Raw genomic sequence first — 25,262 nt, forward strand, 5'->3', positions numbered from 1 at the left:
AGAGATAGAGAAAGTCAGGAGAGGTTCTGTGTATGTGAGTGTGCATGTGTGTTTGGGCAAGTGAGTGAGCTACATTCGAGTAAGAGGGAACTCTACCATAGGACTTGGATTAATCAAGATATCACAACAGGCCTTGGTCCATAGGATTTACTCAATATGTCAAAGAGTAACAATTACATAAAAATTAGAAGACAGACTGGACCTTTAGAATGAACAGCTACACAATGTGTAATAATATAATATAAAATAATATAGTAAGTGCTGTAACAGTTTATAAAGACCTTGATGTTTGGACGCCAGAACCGTGTGTGTGTGTGTGTGTGTGTGTGTGTCCACCTGGATGTTCCCGTGTTTGGCTCCTGGGATGATCTGAATGCTCTCAAAGTGCCTCCCCAGGATGATGATGTCACAGCAGGGGTAGTACGCCTGTCCCACGAGCCCCGGACAAAACACACACAGTCTGACACTGATAATCACAGAGTTTTACATATCATCTGAATGTAATGTTTTGCTACATTTTCATTTATTTTTTTTAAATCGAGTAATCAGAGTTTTAAATGTTTTCATTTACGGTTAATAATCTCTGCTGCTGCTGTTACACTCACAGACACGAACAGCTTGAATCATCTGGACTTCTGAGTCAAATATTTTGGCAAAAATTTTTAGCATTTTTATTGTATATTATTTCTTAACATATCAGACAATATCTGCCTTCATTTTGCATGCATCTTGTTTATTCTCGCTTATAAACTTTTGTTTGCTCTTTTTGTTGTGTTGTTTTTTATCCTCATTTGTAAGTCGCTTTGGATAAAAGCGTCTGCTAAATGTTAATGTAAACTTTTCAAATTATGGCTTCGTTTCCTTACATGAATATCAAAATATTCAACTCAAATAAACACTTGTATGATGCAGTATATTAGAATTAGAATTTAATCGGGGGTCCTGAAATACCCTGAACAATGCACAGAGGTTAAGATGACCATTGCTACAAAAATAAAATAAAAATTGAAACTCTTCCTATTTTGTTTTAATTTTCCCTTACTAAATTATACAGTTACTGACTGTGGGATTACTAACAGGCTATTAACAAAAATCTGTCTCTAAACCTCTTTTCTCTTTATTAAAAGTTGATGTAGACAAGAACATGGTAGAATCAAATGCTTTGCAAATCCGCTCGAAAGACCTGATCTCAAATGATTCGGGGAACGCGCTTCGGAGTCCCGATCTGAATCAAATGTTTTGCAAACTCCGAAGCCCCGATCAAATGATTCCCGAAACGCGCTTCGGAGTCCCGATCTGAATCAAATGTTTAGCGGACTCGCTCCGAAGCCCCGATCAAATGATTCCCGAAACGCGCTTCGGAGTCCCGATCTGAATCAAATGTTTTGCAAACTCCGAAGCCCCGATCAAATGATTCAGGAAACGCGCTTCGGAGTCCCGATCTGAATCAAATGTTTTGCAAACTCCGAAGCCCCGATCAAATGATTCAGGAAACGCGCTTCGGAGTCCCGATCTGAATCAAATGTTTTGCGGACTCGCTCCGAAGCCCCGGTCAAATGATTCGCTAAACGCGCTTCGGAGTCCCGATCTGAATCAAATGTTTTGCAAACTCCAAAGCCCCGATCAAATGATTCACTAAACGCGCTTCGGAGTCCCGATCTGAATCAAATGTTTTGCGGACTCGCTCCGAAGCCCCGGTCAAATGATTCGCTAAACGCGCTTCGGAGTCCCGATCTGAATCAAATGTTTTGCGGACTCGCTCCGAAGCCCCGGTCAAATGATTCGCTAAACGCGCTTCGGAGTCCCGATCTGAATCAAATGTTTAGCGGACTCGCTCCGAAGCCCCGGTCAAATGATTCGCTAAACGCGCTTCGGAGTCCCGATCTGAATCAAATGTTTTGCAAACTCCGAAGCCCCGATCAAATGATTCGCTAAACGCGCTTCGGAGTCCCGATCTGAATCAAATGTTTTGCGGACTCGCTCCGAAGCCCCGGTCAAATGATTCGCTAAACGCGCTTCGGAGTCCCGATCTGAATCAAATGTTTTGCGGACTCGCTCCGAAGCCCCGGTCAAATGATTCGCTAAACGCGCTTCGGAGTCCCGATCTGAATCAAATGTTTTGCGGACTCGCTCCGAAGCCCCGGTCAAATGATTCGCTAAACGCGCTTCGGAGTCCCGATCTGAATCAAATGTTTTGCGGACTCGCTCCGAAGCCCCGGTCAAATGATTCACGAAACGCGCTTCGGAGTCCCGATCTGAATCAAATGTTTTGCAAACTCCGAAGCCCCGATCAAATGATTCGGGAAACGCGCTTCGGAGTCCCGATCTGAATCAAATGTTTTGCGGACTCGCTCCGAAGCCCCGGTCAAATGATTCACGAAACGCGCTTCGGAGTCCCGATCTGAATCAAATGTTTTGCAAACTCCGAAGCCCCGATCAAATGATTCGCTAAACGCGCTTCGGAGTCCCGAACTGAATCAAATGTGTTGCAAACTCCGAAGCCCCGATCAAATGATTCCCGAAACGACAATAACTTATATTAAAAGCTTATCGGCAACTATAGACATTAATCAAATATAGTATATTTTATTTGTATTGTTAGTATGTTATACATTTAATGTAGCACATGGTAGCAGTTATGCTACCAGTCGAGCAGGTTAGTGAAGTGGTGTTTTTAAACTTTAATCCAAACTAATAGTTACATTTAGGAGACATTTCAGAGGTCAAAACGCCAAATTCATAATAAGGTTATTAGTCAGCAAGTCTTCATGAGAGGTCATTTATTTAGATATTTTAAAGCAATATCAAACCCGTATAAAAAGTAAAACAAAATAAGAAATCTTTTTTTTTTTTTACTCATCACCAAAATAATTATAAAAAAAACTTTATGTAGGTCTGTGATCATGTCAGAAACCTTACAGACACACAAAGTTCGGACTAAGGCTTCTGCATTTTTATTTTGCTTTTGTCCTGCAAGTAAACAAATCCTGAAAATTCAAGTATATGACAATGCCCTTCAGCATTTGGTTTTCAGTTTGTTTGAAGGTTTTAAAGGGTGTTTTGTTGGTGAACAGTACCAGAGACACGGACCTACACCAGAGAGGGAGGAACACCGTCACTCACCCGCTCAGCAATATTAATACACACCCTACAAAACAAACACACCCTCACTTACAGAAGTCAAAACACACACACACACGTGTCTCCCTCTCCGTCACAGTGATCAGGTCTGTCTGTGTAAACATTGATTCATATGTACAACCCACGGATCATCATTCAGACAAACATAATTTATCAGCATCAATATTCAAATGCGTATAAAAATGGTTCAGTCTCATTGGCTGGCCAGCAGATCATGCATAAAAGTGGGTGGAGTCAGTCCTGGGTTAAGGTTCTGTGATGTCATAAGGTCTTCCTCTTCAAGTCTCCGCCCTGAGTTTGATTGACATCTGCACACAGATACAGAGAGAGAGAGAGTGATGAAGCACAGTGACTCGTCCCGACTGAAGACGAAGCAGCAGCAGACGCCCGCTCAGCGGTTACCTGAGAAAGCCAGCTGTAAGTGTGGAGGCAGAGCGGCCTGAGCCCCTGACATGAGACCCGTTAACACATCTGAGGAGAGACGGGACACAGACACACACCCCACGCATGAGACACAGATACAATGAGAGGAAACCGATGCATGATGAGCCACGTGATGAAGAGCACAACACACACACACACACACACACAACAGCAGCTAATGAGGACTCACTCGAGCCTGGCTAGCACATCAAAAGTAAATAATCAAAAGTAGTCTGAATTATGGACATCTGTGCAAGACTGAAGGAATGTTGCATTTACTGAGTCTTTATTTCATTAACGTACTGAGAGAGTGAATAAACTGTTGATAACTGGCAACTTTCTGTTAGTGGAAGCATATTATTCCTGATACACATTTGTCACTTAAAGACTACTAATGCACCATTAATTGATTTAATAATAAACAATTTTTATAAATAATATAATAATATATAAATTAATATAAAGTAAATTATTAAAAATATATATTTTTATACTATAATTATTTTCAATATAGATTACTAAAAGTCATAGCAGCAAAGGTTATTTTCATGGCAAACTCAAAACAGTAGAAATAATAATAATAATAATACAACTTCAATAAATAAATAAAGAATGGATATACAATAATTCAACAATATTTCCTTTAAATAATAAAATAAGTATAAAGTATATCAAATATTATATATATTTTTTTAAATAGATCTGTTCATTACATTTCTTAATAGATGTAATGCCTTATATAATTTAGTATGATTTATGATATAATATGACACTGGTTATTCTTCAGGGTTTAACACTGTATGAAGTCATGACACAAACGAGTCTCAGGAACATTACAGCACTGACACTGATCTCAGAGAAGTAAAGGATGTAAACAGCCTAAGATTATGTAGAATTCACCTTTCTGAGACTCATATATGACTAAAGATTAATAAGCGATCCCATGTTTACTGATGGGTTGGACTCACTCTGGGGAAGGGTGAACCCTGAGCTGCTGGGATTGGTTGAGCCTCCAGTGGTTGCTGTGGAAACCAGAGAGGAAGACAGATTCAGCAGGTTTGGAAACTGGAACGGGAGCGAGACGGGAACCAGACCTCCCAGCATCCCGAAGCCCATCGGCAGAGACGGACCGGCCGACCCGAGCAGAGCGCTGGAGGACGACACCTGCAGACGACGACGAGGAGGAGGAGGAGAGCATCAGCATCATCATCAGAACACACAGCAGACCTTCATCAAGACCCCCTCAAACATAACACTAAAAAACTAACTTAAAACACACCATGCCTATGGAGTCTGATGGGTTTAAGTGACAAAACTACATTTTAGCAATGGCTCGTATTAAAGAGATCAAGTAAATCATTACTAACTGAAGAAAATAATTCTAGGACTCTTCTATTAAAAAAAAATAAAAATGAAATAAAATGTAAATTAAATAAATTACTAATTAAAAATATCTTCAATGTTAATTAAAATAAAAAACAGCAATTAAACACAATTACAAAACTACTTATTCTACTAAAATGTAACCAAAAACTTTATTTTTTGGTTACACTTTATTTATCTTTATTTTAATTAGTCGTTTTAATTATTCGTGTAATTAATACAATTTCCATTAAATAATCAAAATTAATTTGATTGAATGAAAATTGAAAAATGTAAATGTTTAAACTAAAAAATTAAGCATGAAAAAAATATTAAATAATTGTTTTACATGTTTATTAAACATTAAAATTACTTATTTTATTTTAATGTACTATTTATTCTTTTTACAATAATTGGAAGATATTACAATTGTTATAATTAATATATAATATTAATAATTAATATAAATAATTGTATTGGTAAATTAAAATTATTTGATGTAAATCAGATTATATTTTAGTTATTTGTTACCAAGGATTAAGAGGTTCCTATAAGTACAATTATAATTATGCTAATAAACTTTCCTGAGAAAGAGATTTGGTGATGAAACAGACTTTGAGTTTGACAGAAGTAAATAATGTAATAAATAAATTATATATCTCATTTAAATTAAAAACTTAAAAGCCAAAAGGCTTTGTCTTTGATCATTAGGAGACAGACCTGTGAGAGTGGAGATGCTGTGGCTGAAGACACAGACGTGATTGTCTTCACCCCCTGATTAGCTCCTCCCACTTGTCTGTGTCGCTGACTGTGATTGGCTGTCCCTGCCACGGCTGACACACTGGTGGCCGGCTGCTTGGTGACCGCTGCGGCTGTTTTGGCGAGTCCAGAGACAGTGTTGCCCTGAGAGGAAGTCTTCTGCCCCGCGGGGGCGCTGTAACCACTGGAGACGAACCCCGCGTGGAAGCCCTTGGAGGCGTGCTGGTGCATGCTGGGTAATGTGGGCAGTCTGGAGACGACGGGCGAGGAGGTGGGTGTGAGTTTAAGGATGTTTGAGCTGGGGTTGTGGGGTGATTTGGTGAGCGTGGCTCGCATGGGCGTGATGAAGCCAGGTTTGGGCGACTCATGGTTTTTGGCTTGCGGCGTCATGTGGAAAGTCTGCATGGGTTTGACGTTTAAAAGCGACGCTGAAGAAGTGGCGGGAGCCGCACGCGATTGTGCCGGGGATGAGCTGGTATTGCTGGTTTTGATGAAGCCTGTCGGTAATGCGACCACAGTTTTTCCCGCCGGAATCTTCTGAGGGGCGTGAAGAGGTGATGCCGTTGGAGGGGGGCGGGGCTTCGCCGGAGACACACCCATCTTGGTGGGCGGGGTCACAGCTGGTCGCTGAGCGGGAATCACCGAATGTCTCTGAACCGGCGGCGGGACGCCTTTAACAGCTGGAGGTGCGGGCGAGGAGAGCACGCCGGGCGGAGGCAGAGGCGGAGGCGGGGTGCTGCACAGGTGCTGGGACGGTTTGGGCACCTCGGAGGACGGAGAGCTGTTGGACTGGACAAGGTTTTTAGCAGCGCTGCTCAGCATGGCCAGAGCGTGAGAGATGGAGTCCAGCGACGGGGACCTCAGGTCCTCATCCATAAAGTCTGACAGACAGATGGGGTCCGGCGGGGACCGCGCAGGAGGAACAGGGTCCACAGAGACGGGTGGAGGAGGGGTGGAGTCCACAGAGAGCGATGGGTGCTGGAGTACACCGCTGACCTGAGGCTTGGGCTTCACCTTCGGAGCCGCTAACATCCTCCTCTTTACTCTGAAACAGAGCGGTGCAATTCAATCAAGACCACCGTGATACACCATCACCTAGCTTACTTCTGTACTGGGACTATATTCTACATGAAACACTATTATTATTATTTTTTTAAAGGCAAGATATGTGTGTCATTCTTCAATTTGGAGAATTTCTTACAACATTATTACCTGTAAAGGCCTTTTTTTTTAATTGTAGGCCGATTTTCCAAACCTGAGAGACCCCACACACGGCGATAAAAAAATCACGGGTCTAACAGTTTTGTCCGTTCAGTGTGTGGTGTGCAGTCACACGGCAATATCAACACATCACACACGAACCGATTTGACTCCCGAGCATTCCCAGGTCAGACGGGGAATCTCGCAAAATCCCTCGAGATCAAACATGACTTCAGAGTAAACAATCATGACGGACGAAGAGGATGCAGTGGCCATAGTTTGTGCTTTGTTTTTAACGGAAAAAAAACATAAGAAAAACAAGAAAAGGCGATGGTCAAAGAGGTGGAGACAACGCGAGCATGGACTAAACTTGCTATATCATGATATGGAGGAAAGTTGTTGTTTTATCTCATAGAAATGTTGTTACGTACTACACAGATTAATAACCGTTGAAATAAACGTTCATATATTCGTTTCCATGTACTCTGGTGGACTGCAGTTGTGGATGTAGTTATGCCATCGACTTTATTTGTATTTGTTATATTATATACGCCGGCTGTTTTGATTTTGTTTCCCGGTACTATCACTGCCTCGTCACCTCGCTTTCTGATTGGCTACACGCCACAGTCCACAGGCTGCGTGATTGTTTGTCCTCGGGGGACACCACAAACGAGAAGAAATCGGGCAAAATAAATCCAACATGTTGGATATCCCCGATTTGAGATCGGAGCGGTCCCGACATTCTTCCGAGCAGAGGAGAGCAGTCTTAACACACCACACACGGCAGGAATATTTGTTCAGATTGTTTTACGATAATCGGAGCATCCTAAGATTGTCGGAAGGGGTGAATCGGGGCTAAAATCGGCCCAATTATCCTGCCGTGTGAACCAGCCTTAAAGTGATGTCCGCTTCACAAACAAATCAGTCTTTCAGGTGAACTAGTTAAACCAGTTCATCAAATCAGACCGAACCGTCTGAAACACTGATACACAAGTTACTCAATCAAAACTCACTTTGAGACGCCTGACAGTCACTGTGACTGCAAACCAGTCAACACATCAGCACACATTAGCCTATGATGAATGAACTCACTGTTTATATGTAAAACGGTGAGCTGATAAAACTAGTTTATTCACTTGATATGCTTTAGACATGTTAGTAGACATACAATCACGTATACGAGATGTGATTGTTCATTTGGATACATAAACTACTGAACTAATGAATCTGACAGAAATCCTATTTCCCTGTTGCCCGAGGCTCTGGATTACAGGTTATAATGCTGTAAATAATGTTTGATTTCTTGCATTGTGTGAACTATCCCTTTACCAAGCCGCTCACAATATATCTGCACAAAGTCGGTCGAAACAGCTCGTCTGTGTATAAAATAAGCAGTTCGTCAAAAGAACAGGACAAATGACTCACGTGTTTCCAGTGAGATGACTGTGAGCCATCCGGCTCTCTTTAATCAGCATCCTGAGACACACAGAGACCATCATGAGCCACATTCTCTACATTATCTGTGTTTGAGGGGCTTTGCACTGAAACCCACCTGGCCTGCATCCATCCTTTGGGCCAGAGCGGTTTGACCTCGGTCTCCATGAAGACCTTCAGGTAATCTTCAGGTGAGAGTGACCTCTGACCCTCCAGCTGGTAACAGCCCAGCTTCACCCGCACCAGACTACACAGCAGAGACCTGCACACACACACACACACACACACACACACACACACACACAGTTGTGAAGTAAGCGTCTTCACCTGATCCGCGGCGTCACACGAGCTTGAAGCGGTGTTTTGTCTGGAGTTGTTCCTGGAGGCTCTCTGTATTGACTGTTTCCTGATCTGTGTGAGCTTCACCTGAGTGTGTCGTCCCACACAAACTTCTTCCTGGGTCCCATCACTCTTTTACCGGGCTTCTCATCATCGTCGTCCTCGGAGCCGTTTCTGTCGCCGTCCTCCGTCTGCTGCCTGACAAACAAGCAATAAAAGAAGCCAAAATATTAAGATTTCTTCATTTAATTCATTTTTTTAGTCATTGAAGAACCAGGATTTCCAGAGCCTTGGATATTATATATATATATATCCGAGAATGAGTATATATCTAAATATTTAGTAAACAAACAAATAAATGAATACTAATTCTTCTCTTCATTTCCCCTTTTTTCTATCTGGCTTCCTAATCTAGTAGTTTAATAAACCTGGCATTGTATATTATGAATATTGTTTGTTTTTTGACATGGCTTTTGCAACTTTTTTTGTAGCGTCTGCTAAATACATAAATATATAATGTAAATCACAAACTGCGAAAGTCATTCAAAAATATTATTTCTAGTCTTAGAAAGTCCTTAAAAACAAGTGGGCATTTTTATAATTAATTTACTTTTTTCATTTTTTTTTTTTTTTTATAAACCATATTTCTAGTTACACCAACCTCTACAATATTTTAGCGGTAGAAATTAATGACAAATACATTCAATATATAATACATAAAATAAATATTTAAATTAAGCATTAAGACGTTCCTTTAAAATTTAAAGGAAAAAGTAATTAAAAAATAATAATAATAATTAGTTAACATGACCAATACTTTTACAGCATTTATTAATTTAATATTAATTAATGCATTATTTACTACTGCATTATTAAAATCAAAAGCTGTATTTGTTAACATTAGTGAATTAACATGAAGTAAAAATGAATATTGATCAGGTTAGTCCCTACATTAACTAATGGAGCCTCATGGTAAAGTGTTACCAGTGTTATTTTATCTTTGACTAATCACTTCTGTTCCTCTTTTGTAAGTCACTTCGGATAAAAGCATCTGCTAAACACATGAATATAAATCAAATGTAGATTGAGCAGAGCGTCTGCGCTCCTGAAATGTGAATGTGAATCGTGGTCAGGTGTGTCCAGGCTCTCACTTGGTGACTCTGGCCATGCAGTGCATGTTGTATCGGGCGATCTGCTCGGGCATGACGCTGCACACGGCCAGCTTCAGCTTGTGCAGCGGCGTCCGCAGACGGTCGTCCTGGATGTTCAGACTCAGCTTCTTCAGCCGCTTCAGCAGAGCCTCTTTATTACACGGCACGAAGGCCTCCAGATGAGTGTAGACGGAGGCTCGCACCGACACGGGCTGCTCCTGCACCTGCAGCTCGATGCTACACACACACACACACACAGTGAGACGCCAGATAAACACCAGAGAGAAACTACATCAGCGGCTGAATGAACTCACTCCAGCAGGATGTTGTTCATGTCCAGTGTGAAAAACTTCTTCCTGCCCTCCATATCAAACTGACGAGACGCCTGGGACAAAAACAAGCAGGGTTTTCAGGGTGACAAACAGGTTAAAAATGCATCAAAATATGGAAGGAGAAGACAAGGAAATGAAGAGTTGGTCTGTCAGCTAGGATCCTCCACTGTGTGAACAGATGGCACAGATACTGCAGCATGATCTGATCTACTGCTGTCCTTCATCTAACCTTTCCCTCTCGCTGTTCTCTCTATCAGGATGAGCTCTGCTCCTCCTACACCTCTATCTACCTCCAGACCTCCTCTCTCTGCTTCACAGTCTGCTGGAAAGAAAACACCACTCACACTCACACACACACTCACACACACACACACACACTCACTGCTGCTTTGGTGGCTCTGTGCACATGCAGACTACACTGTTTCTGAAAGCGTCACGGCTCATGATCTGAACACAGAGACTGATCCGTGCGTGTGAAGCTCAGCGCTCCCTCACCGTGCGCAGGTCCTCGATGCGTTTGAGGAGGGGAGCAGGAAGGCTGAGGGGAAGCGGAGGAGGCATCAGACCCGTCCTCTGCCCTCGACCCGCTCCTCCTGCTCTCTGACCGCTCTCACTCGCTCCAGGACTGGACGGCCCGGGAGAGTCCAGCAGGCTGAAGTCCAGGTCACCCATCAGCTCCTGCAGCACGTCGCTCTCTGTGGCTCCGCCCAGCAGTGACATCACCACCTGGTCAGAGGTCAGATCGGCCATGGTCAGGTCAGAGCTGGAGGCGGTGCTCGGTGGAGCGTGGATGAGCTTTACGGGGGCCGCAGGTGTCTTCCTTCGGATCTTATCTTTCTCACGCGTGAAGCGGCGGATCATGTCGGCCAGAGACAGAGTCTCCTTCATCAGCTTCTTCCTCTTCTTCTTCTCCGGACGGTTCAGAGCCGAAACACTGTCAGGAAGAGACACAAAAGGCTTTTATTTCATACATTCATAAAAAAAGACATGTATAATGTTACTGAAGATTTCAATTTCAATCGTACAAATGACAAATCTGCATCGTAAACAAACAAGTCAATGCATTATTGTAACACAGACTGAAAACATATTTCTCAAGACCTTCATGAACAAATGCAGAAAATGAAAATGTTTTAAAAGCACACGACTCATCCGAACTCACCCTGGTTTGGATACTTTGAATTTCCTGGGTTTCTTCTCCTCCAGACCGCCGTCCTGCTTCTTTTTCCGTCTCTTTATCATCCGCTCCTCTCCATCCTTCTGTCGATCAGAGCCCAGAACATCATCTCAGTCAAGCCGAGCGTCACAGATCACACAATAATCACCAGAGACAGACACTGAGAAGAACTGCATGACTCGATCAGACAGAGACACAACTAACACCGCAGTCTGAACTGTGATATTTAATGCACATCTTGTCAGTAAAGTGGTTCTGTAATCAGCCGTAATGTGCCTGCTTTCACATGCAGCAAGATGTGCATTAAATATAGCATGCCATTTATCGTGCCGCCCTAGTCACAGATGTGTATTTCATTATTTGATGCTTTAATAATCATACCAGGTCATGTTGCAGTTCAATGTTTTGATCACAGGTTCAACCCTATCATAAATTAGCACTGATGGACCATAGTTGTGTCTCTCTATATGATGTGTGTGAGGATGAGCAGCACGTGATGAAGAGGATCACCTTGAAGTGGCTGGCGTCTCTCCGTCCGTCCTCTCCCTCGGACTCAGACGCGGCTCTGAACTGCAGCGTGCCGGTGTTGATGTAGAAACCGCCCAGTTTAGTGGTCAGAGACGCAGGAACCAGCTCGTCGTACTGTACAGACATGACAAATGCTAAATTATTTGTAGTCCGGATTATTGTTCCTATGAGAAACAAACCATGGTGCACAATTGCACATTTGAAAGTGAACCTGCATCAGTGTGCAGAGTGAAATATATAATCCATACAGTCATAAATCTATCAGAAAAACACTTTAATACACATTTTCACATATGCATGTGGTCAGACTGGATTTCAAACACAAAGCAAGTGGACTAAGATGAGTGGCATCAAATTAGGGATGCTCGATTATGGCAAAAATCTCGATTATTTTGGTCAATATTGTAATCACAGTTATTTACCACTATTATGCGGGGGCCATATTACCAAAACTTTATATGAGTGATTTATTTAAAGACATTAATGCTTCTCAAATATGTATTTCCTGTAAATAAGGTTGCTATTACAACTACATTGTAGCGACCAGCAAACAAAGAAACTAATAATTAAACTGAAATTATTATCAATGTCTCGTTTCATTTTTAGTTTGGGTCTAGTTTTGTATTTATTGCAGTTTATATGAAAAGTTTTGTGTAGCGTAGTACAGAATACAGAAATGAATAATTAGGCCTTTCGCAATAATCAATATATTGACTTATTGCGCAATTTATGCACGTAACCTCAATAGTTTTTGGTACCACAATATATTGCCAATGAAATAGACTTGAAAAGGAAAAGAGACCAAGATAAGAAGGTCAGGGAAAATTTTGTAGATGGAAAATCTCCATACAAATTCTTTGTGCATTTTTTTTTTTGCACTTTTTGTTAGAACATTTACTATTTATTCAGGTTTTTTAAGGTATCTTAATATTTTGATACTTAATTTCCATGATATTAATATAAAAGATAAAAGTTGCATTATTATGCCGTTACATTATGATTATATATTCAGTGGCATATAATGGTCATTAAAATGACAATAATATCGCTTATCGCAATTATTTCTTGGGCAATATATCGCACAACAAAACGTTGTAATCGTGACAGGCTTATGAATAATCAAATGTAAAATAAAACCTAGCCCACTGTCACTTTAAGTGCCACACGGATCCAAATTACTGTTAAGGGTATTTTCATTCTCAACACTTGACGTTCGTTTATTACATGACCGACGAAGATATACATGAATAATCACCAAGCGCAGCATTTTGACATATTTTTGCATGTATTTTACCATTAAAGCAAAAGCGTTTTCAGCGTTGCAAAAATGGACAGATTGGTGCGCAATAATCGTTTTATCGCGATTATTGCATTTTCATAATCATTGGAGGCCAAAATATTTTTATTGCCCAATTTGGGGTTTTAAACACATGCATGATACTATCAGCACAACGCTGTGATTGAGAGCATTTCAGGAGACAGTCATTAGTGAATCTGTCCGTGAGGATCAACGAATCTCCCGCTCATACTCACCGCCTCAGAGTTGTCGATAAACGGATCCGTGTCATCGTAGCCGTAACCGATATCGATGAGATCCTGCATCCGGTCTCGTCTCTTCTTCTTAACAGTGCTTCCCTGAGACGATAACGCACGTGCCTCAATGTAAAGTCAGTAACACATCTCACACATTATAATATTTCTTTAACATGTCATGACTAGGATTGGGATTGGCCGTCATATGAAAGATTACATACATATTTGTTCTCAAATTTCCTGGCCAGTGCCTCGACTTCTTGCCGCTCTTTGTCTTCATCTGCAAACGGGTCGCTGGGGTCCAGAGCTGGAGTGAGACCCTGAGGAACCTTCCTCACCTTTAAGAGCAAACCAAAGGAACCCATGTATAGTTCCAAATACCAACAGATACTTTTATGGATATTTGTATAACTATAAGGATCTATCTGCATTCTGAGTACTTTTGAGATATTGAGCTTCAAGTTTTTTTTTTATTCCATATAGCAAAAGAGATATGGGGAGCAAGTCTCTTTCATACACGAATTATAAATGTACAATATCAAAATCCTCTCAGATTTGTTAATGGAGATTTGTGGAACAGGTAAAATGCAGACAGAACCTTCTAGTTCTAAAAACGTTCCGCTTGGAATTATAAAGTTCCATCTTGCAAAACATTAACTGAAGCATACATTTTCAAGAAATACAAACAGTTTACTTATAAATTGTAACTGTATAATAGTTTACTGTATAATTTTTAAAACATAAAATGAGTGCGGTTCAAGGTAGTACAATTGAACGCTTTCTATGACATTTATTTAATATTATTGGACAAATAATTTCGTTTTGTTTTTAATAAAGCATAAAAGGTGCTAATTATTTTGTCCACTGTAGATGTTAATTTTAGACATGGGTAAATGGTGGGTAATTAAACATCACTGCAGGAACAGACCAAGCAACTACTGTAAGAAATACTAAATTTGTCATTGTGCAAGACTGCAAGTGTGATGAATAAATGTATGTTCACATTTAGTCCAGATCTACAGTAAGATCATGTTTACACACACCTCTGCATTCAGTCCGGATTTCTCTCAACATGAGAACAGGAAGGCTGTCAGTCAACACACGACAAAACAAAGTAACCGGTGTTACTTGAAAAAGTAACGCAGATATTTTCTGGTAAAGGTTAAAATAATGCGTTACTTTACTAGTTACTTGAAAAAAAGTAATCTGATAACGTAACTCGTGTTTCTTGTAATGCGTTACCCCAAACACTGGTACTAAATAAATAAATAAGTTTTATCTAAAGTATGGCACAGTGCATGTAGGTCATGTTCGGCTCTCAGGGTTCGAGTTACCGCTAACCCACCTGCAGGCTGGACTGGACCAGCTCGCTGTAGTTGAACTCGGCTGATCGCTGCTCGCTCGGTTCTGACAGGTTCAGGTTCAGGCGGACGGTGGGTTTGGGTTCGCTGAGATCCGATGCCGGTTTCGCGGTACCGAACACCCCCCCTCCGGTGATACCGGCACTTGGTTGATTCTCCTCGTCCTCCCGTCGCCGCTTCTTTGACTCGGGCGCCGTCGGTGTGGTGCTGAATGAGGCGAGCGTGACGAACGGGACTTTTCTCGGGTCAGCCATTGGACCGACTCTCTCCGGTTCTGCGCGAGCCCGAACACACACAGGCGCGTGCGCGCTGCCGACTCTTAGCTTCAGCTAAAATTTAAAGCTTACACTGTTAAACAACACTCCACTGGCGGCACGGAACGAAATGAACTCCGTTTTGCGTCATACAATATTCTCTCACAGTGTTGGCGTTGCATCCGTCTCATTTAGTCGAGTGTGAAAGTAGTTTTTGTTTGTCTCTGTTGAATTTCGGCCATTTTCACTGGCAGTAAATATACAGGATGAGGCGGTGGGGTCACAGCGCATGCGCGATTCGAGCTCGACTGACACGCGACCAATCAGAAGTCTCGCAGCGCGCTAAGACCCGCCCACTGTTAATACTCCAGCGGAAGAGGGCGGGGCTGCTTCCGTGCGCGCTGACCGCGGGAGATTCAGAACCGCACAGCAGTGTGATTCATCCCAGTGAGTCGAGTCTTTTGATTCAGTTCACCAAAAGACTCGTTCGGAGACGCAGTTTATTGTTTGCTTATCGTTATCGTTATTTTATTATGATTTCTAACACCTTATTTTCTCTTTTCACGTCACTGCTTTTTATTGTGTTTATTGGAGGTTTAGCAATATTCTATGTTAACAAGTATGCAGTATGTAAAATACGTAGTCTTTCTTTATGTTACAACAGTAAGTGGCGACCAGTGACTGAGCGAGTCTATCTTCACTATGCAGCTATTAAACAATTAAAAGTGCATTTCTAACATGTAATTTTTTTTTCATCTATAGGTTTTTATTGCTATTCTTATATCAATCAGTAAAAAATTTAGGCCTGTATATAATTTATTATTTGTCTAAATTGCTCAGGTGGATTTATATTAAACATAGCTAACATTTAGTATTTTACATCAATGAACCCTTTTTCCATCTGAGATTTTATTTCTCAAATTTAAGACCTGCCATGGACCAGATTATTTTTTATGTTGTCCTGAAGTGGAAAACTGTGGAATTCAATAAGGTTTCCTTTTTTTCCCCTCATGACTGCAAATAGTCGCAGTAATTATTACCAGAGCTTCTCAGTGATTGTGCCATCTCAGTAATCATTATGGATTAATGATAATAAGTTAATGATTATAAGTGGTTCAGATCCTATTTAACTGATCGTAGTCATTATGTTTTTATGGATGGTCACAGATCTGAGGTCGGTCCTGTTAGTACTGGTGTCCCTCAGGGCTCACTACTTGGTCCCTTGCTTTTTAGCATTTATATGTTTCCTCTTGGGCAGTTGTTAAGATCTCTCGAACTGAACTACCATTTTGACGATATGCAGATTTGCATCCACTCTAATTCGGGCCAAAATGTGAATATTCCCATCTCTCACACCGTCTATACAAGATTAAGTTGTGGATGTCTGAAAATGTATTGTGTTTGAATGGTTCCAAAACAGAAGTTATGCTTCTTGTCTCTCTACCCATCACTGCTGAGCGCAGGCTTGGGAAGCCATACCATATCGATTCGAGTCGTTCAAACAGTAGGATGAAGTTACTCACTTATTAATTTTGGCATCACCGGACTGAAGAGTGTTGACTTCTTGTTTGGCCCCTCAATGGGAGTCTTCACAGCCCCCCGCGAGAGTGGCTAACAGAGCTAGACTGCTGATCTAAGTGCCCATAAACTGCCGTTTCAACCCACAGCACCATGCCCCCAGTCACGCTCAGGAGCTGTTACTAATAAACTGAATGTCATATACATTTTGTTGCTTTTACATGAAATAGTCCTACACATGAAGAACAAGACGGACATACAGGCATGTTTTCCATCCATTTTATTTATTATTACTTTACTTATTTTTACTTATATCAACAATCACCCAAACACATCATTTTATACTATACATTTAAAAACATGATATCAAAGATAAAATAAAAATAAAAATGTCACAACCAAAAGAATTTATAGATTTAAAGTGTAAATTATGATGTTTTTAAGCTTTCATCATTTACAGCTCAAAATACACAATAATTAGACTTACATTGCAAATATACAGACAGATGATAGAAGCTTTAATGTTGGGTGGAGAAAATCACTAAGTGCACAGTTTAAGAGTAATTGATGCAGAAGTACAGACATTTTCAAAGCCTTCACAAACCACTGTTCCTGCGCTGTGATCCACATACACTCCTACTCTACTGGACACCACAGGGAGTTTAGTCATGATGTTGCTGTGCCAGAATAAGCTATAGTCTGGACAGCAGTAAAGGCAAAATAACTAAAATAATAAGAGCACAATTATAGATCTGGAACTACTTTAAGTCTGTCTTCTGGTCCATATCCGTTGCTTAGGGAGGTGGGCTAAATATTGATTAATGTAACATAATAATACTGTACATAATCATATATGTTGCTATTGTATTGTGGAGTGACACTTTCATCAACTTTTCTATACCCCTCTAATTATATAATGGTAAATATTACAATAGCATAGCACAACAACAGTGATCAGCAATATGTATTAAGATTTGAAAAGCAAAGGTAAAAAAAAAATGGGCTGAACCTGAACTAGTCCTTGTATTGATTAAATGTGTGGTCAAAAACGTTATAAATCATCCTCCATTGTCTCCTCAGGCTGAAAGTATAAAGATCTGCCAGCAATAGGTGAAGCCGCTCCATCAAGACCCTCAATATACTTTTCAGCATCTTCTGGAGATTCAAACTAGTTTTTATGATCCTTTTAAGTGACATTCATTCAGCAATGCTGGGTAGATCAGAAAGTGTCCGTGCCTTCCTGGTGAAGCTTGGATCTTAAGGTTGAAAATGCCTTCCTTTTTTGTGCCGTCTTGTGACGGTAATCAGAATAAAGCTCCAGATTTATATGCTCCTTGAAGGATGGCTTACCTGTCAGGGTAGCAAAGAAGCCGAAATATCAATGATTATGGCCAAGGCGAGTTGGAGTTTGAGTATATGCGATGGGATCTCAATCGGGCATGAGTGCACCGAAAGATCGGGGATCCATTTAGGTAGCATTTTCTGTAGAAAACCATCAGGGTCATCTTCTTCTATTCCTGTTGGCAGATTGACCAGACGAACATTGGAGCAAAGTGACCAGTCTTCAAGGTCGAGTCTGCATTTTAATTGCATCTGCTCAAGTTGAGTCAAGCAGAAGTTTGTGTCTTTTTTTTTATTTGCGTAAAAACTGCCTCGAAGATTGTAAACTTTCGTTGTAATTGATGCCACACTTTTATTCAGGGAGTCCATTTCTTGTTTCAGTGATCGAAGAACAGAGCTGTTTTCATTAATAATATAGTCATTGAAGGGAGTAAGAGCCGTCTTTATTGCTTCTGTCAACATACAAGAAACCATTTGTTGATAGCCTCTTGCTGTGCTTTGATTGTGTGGATAACAGTTGAGGCAACATTTTCATAGATTATTTTGAGGCCTTTGCTTTCGGGAAGACTTAGATTTTTTGCTGGCCCCCTTCTCATATTAGAAGTGTCAAGTTGTCAAAAAGAGACAATATTTTCTTAGGTATGAAATAAATATCTTGAAATAGGAGGTTAAAACTAGTTTTGTGCAACCATTTTGCAGCTCGCGGCACCAGAAGTCCTCGAAAACAGGCCTTTGTCAACCAATACCATAATTATTAGTAATGAGCTTATTATCAGTATGAGTTAAACGCTTATGCAGACTTCTATGTCAGCATGTTGTTGTGTTTGATTCAGATCTTCTTCATTCAAGCTTATTTTTGTGTCTGTCTCTCTCAAAATGGGTCTGTGTTCTAAGAACACAAGTCTAGAGATATGTTCAATATCTTCAATGTCTACCCTGTGACCATCAAAGTCTCCAGTAGGTTCCTCATTGGGAATCATTGGCTCTCTTATTGTCCTATCCACATTCTCCACTATTATCACCTGAAAGAGGTGACTTGGCACTTCTTTTCCTCCCAACGTCCATCTATCACGTTGTAGGTAAAGAGGTCCAGTGTATACATGGACATTCTGGATCACAATATCCTTTGCCATACTTCGACATCTATTCTCCAGACTCTTCCAATTCCCTATGTTTAACGAATGATCCTGTGGTATAATGTTACTGTGCAAATAAGTGTCATTATATGCTTCCCAACACCACCTGTGATTGGCAGCTGCAGCCAGATGTCCTCTGTCATAGCCATTTCCAAAGGGTTCTTGCTTGCAGTTGTTATCTACAGTTTTCTTGTTCAGTATCTCATACACCCATTCAGCATTATTGGTGCTATTGTCAAAAGACATTCTTTTCCTTATAGATTTTCTTTTCCTTATATCAGTATTTTCTATATTTGAAGGAAATCCATCTATTAATCTATAGCGAGAACTGACTTCGTTACTATCTGTTGGTTCATCTTCAGCTATGACTGAGAGTGGGATACGTATGTAGATGGTTTCATCCAGCCTACTTTCTCCTTGACTTCCTAATGTTACACCAGTCCAGGACTGGCTGTAGGGAGCACCCGGATAAATCCCAGTGGCCTGAAACTGTGTCTGAGACAAGATATCATTGAATGTTTGCCGGTGATAGCTAGATGTTTGGTGATGTCCTCCAGAAATCTGCTGAGCTCCTCCAGCAGCTCCCTGTGTCTCAGGTTCAGCCTTTCTTTGACGTGGTATGTCTTCTGAGTCTCCTTTCATGCTTTGTGCTTTGCCACAAGTTGACCGAAGACCATTTTCTCTTCGCATATTCTCTTTATCACTCACATCTAAATACAACTGAACATTTTTTTGCTGCTGAGAAATGTTAACCAAAGTATCCCTGTGCTCATTCACCATTGCGTCATTCTTGTTTTCACTGTTATCTGGATTTACCTCAGTAGCTGAAGGAGCGACATCTGTGCCAGAAGCTGTACGTTTAGATACTTTAGATGTGTTTTCTCCTTCTCCAAGCGTCTCCGTAAGTCCTCCAGCAGCTCCCACTGTCTCCGGTTCAGCTTTGCTTTCAGATGATCGGTCTTCTGGGTTTGGTCTCGTTTCACAACCTCGTTCATTAGTTGTAACACGACGATTCTTCTGTGCTGCATTTCGTTTACACATATCACAAACAAAACTTTTTACCACCTGCAAAATTATTATACGAGCCCAGTGTTTTCTTCTGCTTGATTTTATATACATCTTTTTTGTTTCCTCCCAAGCTCGTTTGATATCATCTTCTGGCCAGCATTTATGTTTCTGCTCCTTTTTAATATCACATTTCTTTTCAATCGTTCTTTTAACTTCATGTAAGTGCTCAAACCCATTAAAAAATGATAACAAATCCTTAGCTATTTTATCTAAAGTGCCATCAGTTGGGTTTCTTTCCTTTTCCTTGAGATTCATCTTGATGCAATAGAGATTTAAGAACAAAGTTCAGGAATAAATCAGTCTTGACTCAGTCGGGAGTTATTATGTCTTCAGCACCTTTAACCAAGAGGTTTCTCTTTAGGTCTAATATAATGTGTACTTCTGGAAAGGAAAGAAAACATTTGTGTCATAATAGAAACAGAAGTATACTCACATTAACATAGCGAGATCTGTCATAAAAACTGATTTTATAATGTATTTTATAAATTGTTGTAGATTTTATAATTGTAATTATTATTATAACAGCTTTAAGACTTTTAAACACAAAAGCTAGTTGCTAATTGACTCCTACAAACTCCTTAAACTTATTAAGCACAAAATAATTTGACATTTCTAAAACAGATTTTTTTTTCTAGAACACTGTGTTAGTAAAAACAAAAGCCAGTTGTCAGTTGGTATCTACAATCCACCCAACTTTTTTATTATAAATTTATTGATAACTCTTAATCTATTAAGGGAGAAAGAATTGTAGTAATTATATGTGTAATTTTATAACGTCCTGCTGAAATGTGTGCTGTATGAGTGACTTTACAACAGTGAGCAGACACACTTTCACAGCCTGCGGTCTGAATGTGACGTTAGTGGAGTGTGGGAGAAACATGAATAACTTGTTTTGAGAGGCTAAGCTACGCTGTTCCTTGTTCTGTGTTTGAAAAAGTTTTATTTTGTTAATATGGAAATAGTATGTGGTCATGGAAATATTTAAGGATATTGAATTCTTATGACCATTTTGCTAGTTTTTCTTACTTCCTATTTAATGCTGTCAAAATAACATGGAGCATATGAAACATGTCTTACCTGTTATGTTGGAACAGCTTCCCCGATGGGTCTGAATGTGTGATTGATGTGTTTCTCTGAATCTCTGCACACTAAACACACCGGCTGTTTGTCCTCCAGCTATCTAAACTTCACTCTGGATTTCTGAACGATGGGTTTAAAAAATAAATCACCACAAAAATGACTCAGATCTGCGGTCTGTTCAGAAACGACCGTCTCAAAAATCTTTCTTGAAAGTGTTTCTGCTGCTTCTCTCTGATCGCTGACTCTTTGTGGAGACAAGGAGAAGAAAGTCCCTAAAACAAAAACTTCCTGAAAAGTGCTGAAAGAACGTAAAGCTTCCGCATCTTTGTCATCTTTCCTGTCTGTGTCTCGTGTTGTTCAAGTATTTGCTGCCTTATCTGGATCTGGATTAAAATATGAATTGACTGACAGTGAAAATATATGATATTCAAGCACAACGAAAATACAAGTAATTTAAAGTTTGTTCATCATTTAAACATAGTGGTCACGTTTGGCTCTCTGACAGTACGACACATTTTGAATTAAATATTATTTCCATGCATAAGATTGTTTGGTTATAAATGAACACAAGTCAGTTACAGATCGACTGCTGTGAACTGAATGCTGTTAGTTCACTTCAGTAAACCACCATTCAAATATTTTTTAGAAACAAAAACTCATTATAATTTTCTTTACACACTTTAGAATAATAGAAAAGTCAGTAAATGTTATATAATAATTCAAATTAGTTTATGTAAAGACATACATAAGCATACTACAGTAGGTGTGACCAGAAAGTAATGATAATTATATATATATAAAAAAATAATAATAATGATAATTATGAAGTATGAAGCGGTTAAGACATATATATCTTGTTTTGAGAGGCTTATTAAGAGTTTTTGTGCCATTTTGAATACAATTTTGACAACTTTGTATACCTTCTTTACAACAAATTATTTCTTTAATGTTTATTTTTACATTTATTTCTTCTGATTTTAGAAACCAAAATATTTTAACAAGCATTACATTTGAACTGCGTGTTTGTAGCATAGCGTACATGGACTTAACACTCTAGTATAGGGTCCAATCCCTTATGAATGAAAAAATATATTGCAGTATATTGGAAAATATCATGTAATATATTAGGCATATATTCTTATATATATTTATTTTTTTCCAATATATTGCAATATATTGAAAGTGGCAATCATTTGTATATTTTGCAATATATTATATAATATATGTATCCTGTTACATCCTAGGATGTATGTCATTGTTGCTGTTAATACTGTGTGTTAACTCTATGTAACTGTGCTTCATTGATGCTTGACATCCTGTTGGGAGTTGTAGTTTTTGTTGGTTTTCCTCTGTTCCTCCCTGTCCTCTCACAGAAGACCTAATTGATGTCACCTGTTCCTCGTCAGAGCTGTGGAGAGGAGTTTGTATTTAAACAGAGGGAACGGACACAACACCAGAGAGAGTTTGGCTTGTCTGTTTTCCCAGTTGGTGGTTTAAGCAGTGGTGCTGCTTTAAGAAAGCCTGTTGTATTTGATTACTATTGTGTGATCAGGGCCTGTAGTGTATCTTCAAGACAGCCTGTTGTACTGGCTGTAGTGATTAGAAATTGTTTTCTTTTTATTCTTTTGCCTGCAGACGCAGTAAGGAGGTGGGTGTCACTTTTATTTTATCAACTTATGCTTTTCTCCTGGTTTTGTGGAACAGTGAGGAAGTCAGGGAAGAGACATGTTGTTGATTTTGATGTTTTGTTTGCTAGGTAAGTTAGATTACTTCGTTTTCAGTTGTCATCCCCTTTTTGTTTGTTATTTTGGCCTTAACCCCCTCCTGAAGCTACAAGCGTCTTATTCATTCTTTTTGAATTACCCATATTGTTAAACCTCTAATTTTCCCTTACCTTTAATGCTGTACAAAGACTTTACATTGTAAATAAAATCTTGAAGAGTTTCCATGAGTTTGAGTGCTGGGATTACGGATAGTCAACTCTCTCTCACTATTTTGTTTGCAAGTTCACCGACACAATTGTTCATTTTTCATAAATAGCATATGTTACTCCCCTTGTCACCCCTAGACACAGAGGGGGACGTAACATATTTCTCCCGGACGAGCACCCAAATAGGTTACGTCCCCCTCTGTGTCTAGGTTACGTTCCCTCTGTTTAAATACAAGCTCCTCTCCACAGCTCTGACGAGGAACAGGTGACATCAATTAGGTCTTCTGTGAGAGGACAGGGAGGAACAGAGGAAAACCAACAAAAACTACAACTCCCAACAGGATGTCAAGCATCAATGAAGCACAGTTACATAGAGTTAACACACAGTATTAACAGCAACAATAACATACATCTTAGGATGTAACAGCAGTCCATCATTGCATGCTGTTATGTCAGAAATATATTTGAATTAAGCTGTCCGTATTTAAAGAATGTCTATGTGCAAATTAGATTGGATAAGTGGATCAAAGATATATATATATATATATATATATATATATATATATATATATATTTTTTTTAAATTTAGCTTAACTGTTTCTCTTCTCATATAAGCAAACACAAAACGCATAAAAAATACATGACTAAATTGTGTAAAAATACATTCATAAGAAACTGGTTAATAAATCTATAACTTCCAGTTAATTATTTTGCATTTCTATTGCACTCTTGTTCCAGGCCCCAGCTGTGCAATCTTCACGGGTCAATGTATAAACAACCCGCACCTGACCTATGTTTTCAACCCGCTTGCTACTCGGACCGCAAAAAAAAAAAAAAAAGATTCCTGACCCGCATTTTTTTTTTTTTTTAAGTAGTAAATGCGTAGCCCCTTTATATTAATTTAATTACTTAAAAAGGCTTTAGCCTACAGGTTAATAAGCGTTGACCGGTTGTTGAGCGCACACATAAGGCTTGCCACAAAGAAATTAGTAAAGTAATTACCGGTAAAGTAATGATTATGATGTGTCTAAATTAGCAAGGAGACATTTAATTGTTTAGTAACAAACTGGTGTTTTCTGTGTCGCTGCTAAGATGACGGACTCACCATGAACGCCAGAGAGAAATGCACACATTTCATATGGATTACATATTCAGAGAGTAGGCTATTTATTTTGATTTTAATATTTTCATTTAAAAGTAGAGATTTCTACGGCATGATAAATGCTCGTCACTTCTGCTGCCCAAACTTTGTCAGACAGTGGGTCATTTGGTTTATTGTAAAACGATTGCACTGATTTGCATGTTTCTTGATGATGTGTTTTTTTTTTTCTGTGGTCCTCAAATGTACCATGTCTCTTCACTTCGTATTCTCCACCATGTCCCACAGAAAAACTGCTTTTGCATAAAATGCAAAAAGCTTTCTCTGCTTTGCCATCTACAGGTCTTAACCAAGAGTATGTAGCGGTCCATTTGCTATTAAAAGTGCATCTTCTCTTTTTCGTGGCCACACTGGCCATGGCTGCTTAAAGGTACAGGTTGTAGGGTCACTAGAGGGCGCACTACCAAAACAATAACAATCGCGTGGTTTGATGATGCTAAGAAGGAGCGTGGAATGATGGGATTTGTTGTCTTCTACCCAACCGCTGAGGGCCATCAATCAGACAAAAAGATAAATCATGGATTTATCACTAGTTCAATGGTTTGCACGAGTAGATTACATACAAAGTCAATGCAAAGACACGATCAGATGATGGATCAGACGTGATGCCCCGCGTTTGGCGTATATGCCCCATAATATTAATCTTGTTGATCATTATAATAGCATGTGTTTTCAGTAAAGATATGAATCAAAACAACTCACCTGTCGAGTAAAACACAAGTGAGATCGGCATCTCTTTCTAGTTGAAGTTTGTCGCGAAGCTGCTTCCGCATTTGTCCACGACACTGTTGTCATGTGGTTTCTGCGTCAGTAAAGGCGGTAACAAAGGGTAACTAATGTCATTGACAGGCGACTGCACTGCCCTGTGTCACTGTTTAGAATGGGAATTTTCTCATGATTTACAAGTCGTTTGTTTGCACTTTATTTTACAGTACGTGTACTAACATGTACTTATAGTGTACTTACAGTGTATTTATCTAAGAAATTTCTGGTAATACAGGGTAACTACATTGGTTAGGGTTAGGTTTAGGGGGAG

At 39.7% G+C, this 25,262-nt stretch overlaps 2 protein-coding genes across 3 annotated transcripts; both read right to left on the bottom strand.

Annotated features, from left to right (window-relative positions):
* Positions 1 to 2,765: 2,765 nt before the first annotated feature.
* Positions 2,766 to 15,290, bottom strand: LOC113054774 (ubinuclein-2-like). 2 transcript variants are annotated; one of them, XM_026220585.1, is made up of 15 exons: positions 14,725 to 15,290; positions 13,601 to 13,717; positions 13,380 to 13,481; positions 11,829 to 11,960; positions 11,304 to 11,398; positions 10,637 to 11,075; positions 10,124 to 10,194; positions 9,810 to 10,046; positions 8,746 to 8,856; positions 8,438 to 8,581; positions 8,311 to 8,361; positions 5,647 to 6,730; positions 4,533 to 4,728; positions 3,544 to 3,612; positions 2,766 to 3,449 (listed from the first exon to the last, which is right to left on the bottom strand). In XM_026220585.1, the coding sequence occupies exons 1-15, from the start codon at positions 14,992 to 14,994 to the stop codon at positions 3,403 to 3,405; spliced, it is 3,165 nt and encodes a 1,054-aa protein (XP_026076370.1). In that variant the 5' UTR covers positions 14,995 to 15,290; the 3' UTR covers positions 2,766 to 3,402. The 2 variants fall into 2 exon arrangements, with proteins under 2 accessions (XP_026076370.1, XP_026076363.1); XM_026220578.1 differs by having other exon boundaries at positions 11,304 to 11,401; positions 14,725 to 15,289.
* A 1,510-nt stretch (positions 15,291 to 16,800) lies between these two features.
* Positions 16,801 to 21,225, bottom strand: LOC113054992 (uncharacterized). Its single transcript, XM_026220882.1, has 2 exons — positions 21,135 to 21,225; positions 16,801 to 20,438 (listed from the first exon to the last, which is right to left on the bottom strand). Exon 2 carries the CDS (start codon positions 20,310 to 20,312, stop codon positions 18,636 to 18,638), a length of 1,677 nt encoding a protein of 558 aa, XP_026076667.1. The 5' UTR covers positions 20,313 to 20,438; positions 21,135 to 21,225; the 3' UTR covers positions 16,801 to 18,635.
* Positions 21,226 to 25,262: the final 4,037 nt, after the last annotated feature.

This window comes from Carassius auratus, chromosome 3 (genome assembly GCF_003368295.1).
Source record: "Carassius auratus strain Wakin chromosome 3, ASM336829v1, whole genome shotgun sequence".
Taxonomy (NCBI): Eukaryota; Metazoa; Chordata; class Actinopteri; order Cypriniformes; family Cyprinidae; genus Carassius; species Carassius auratus.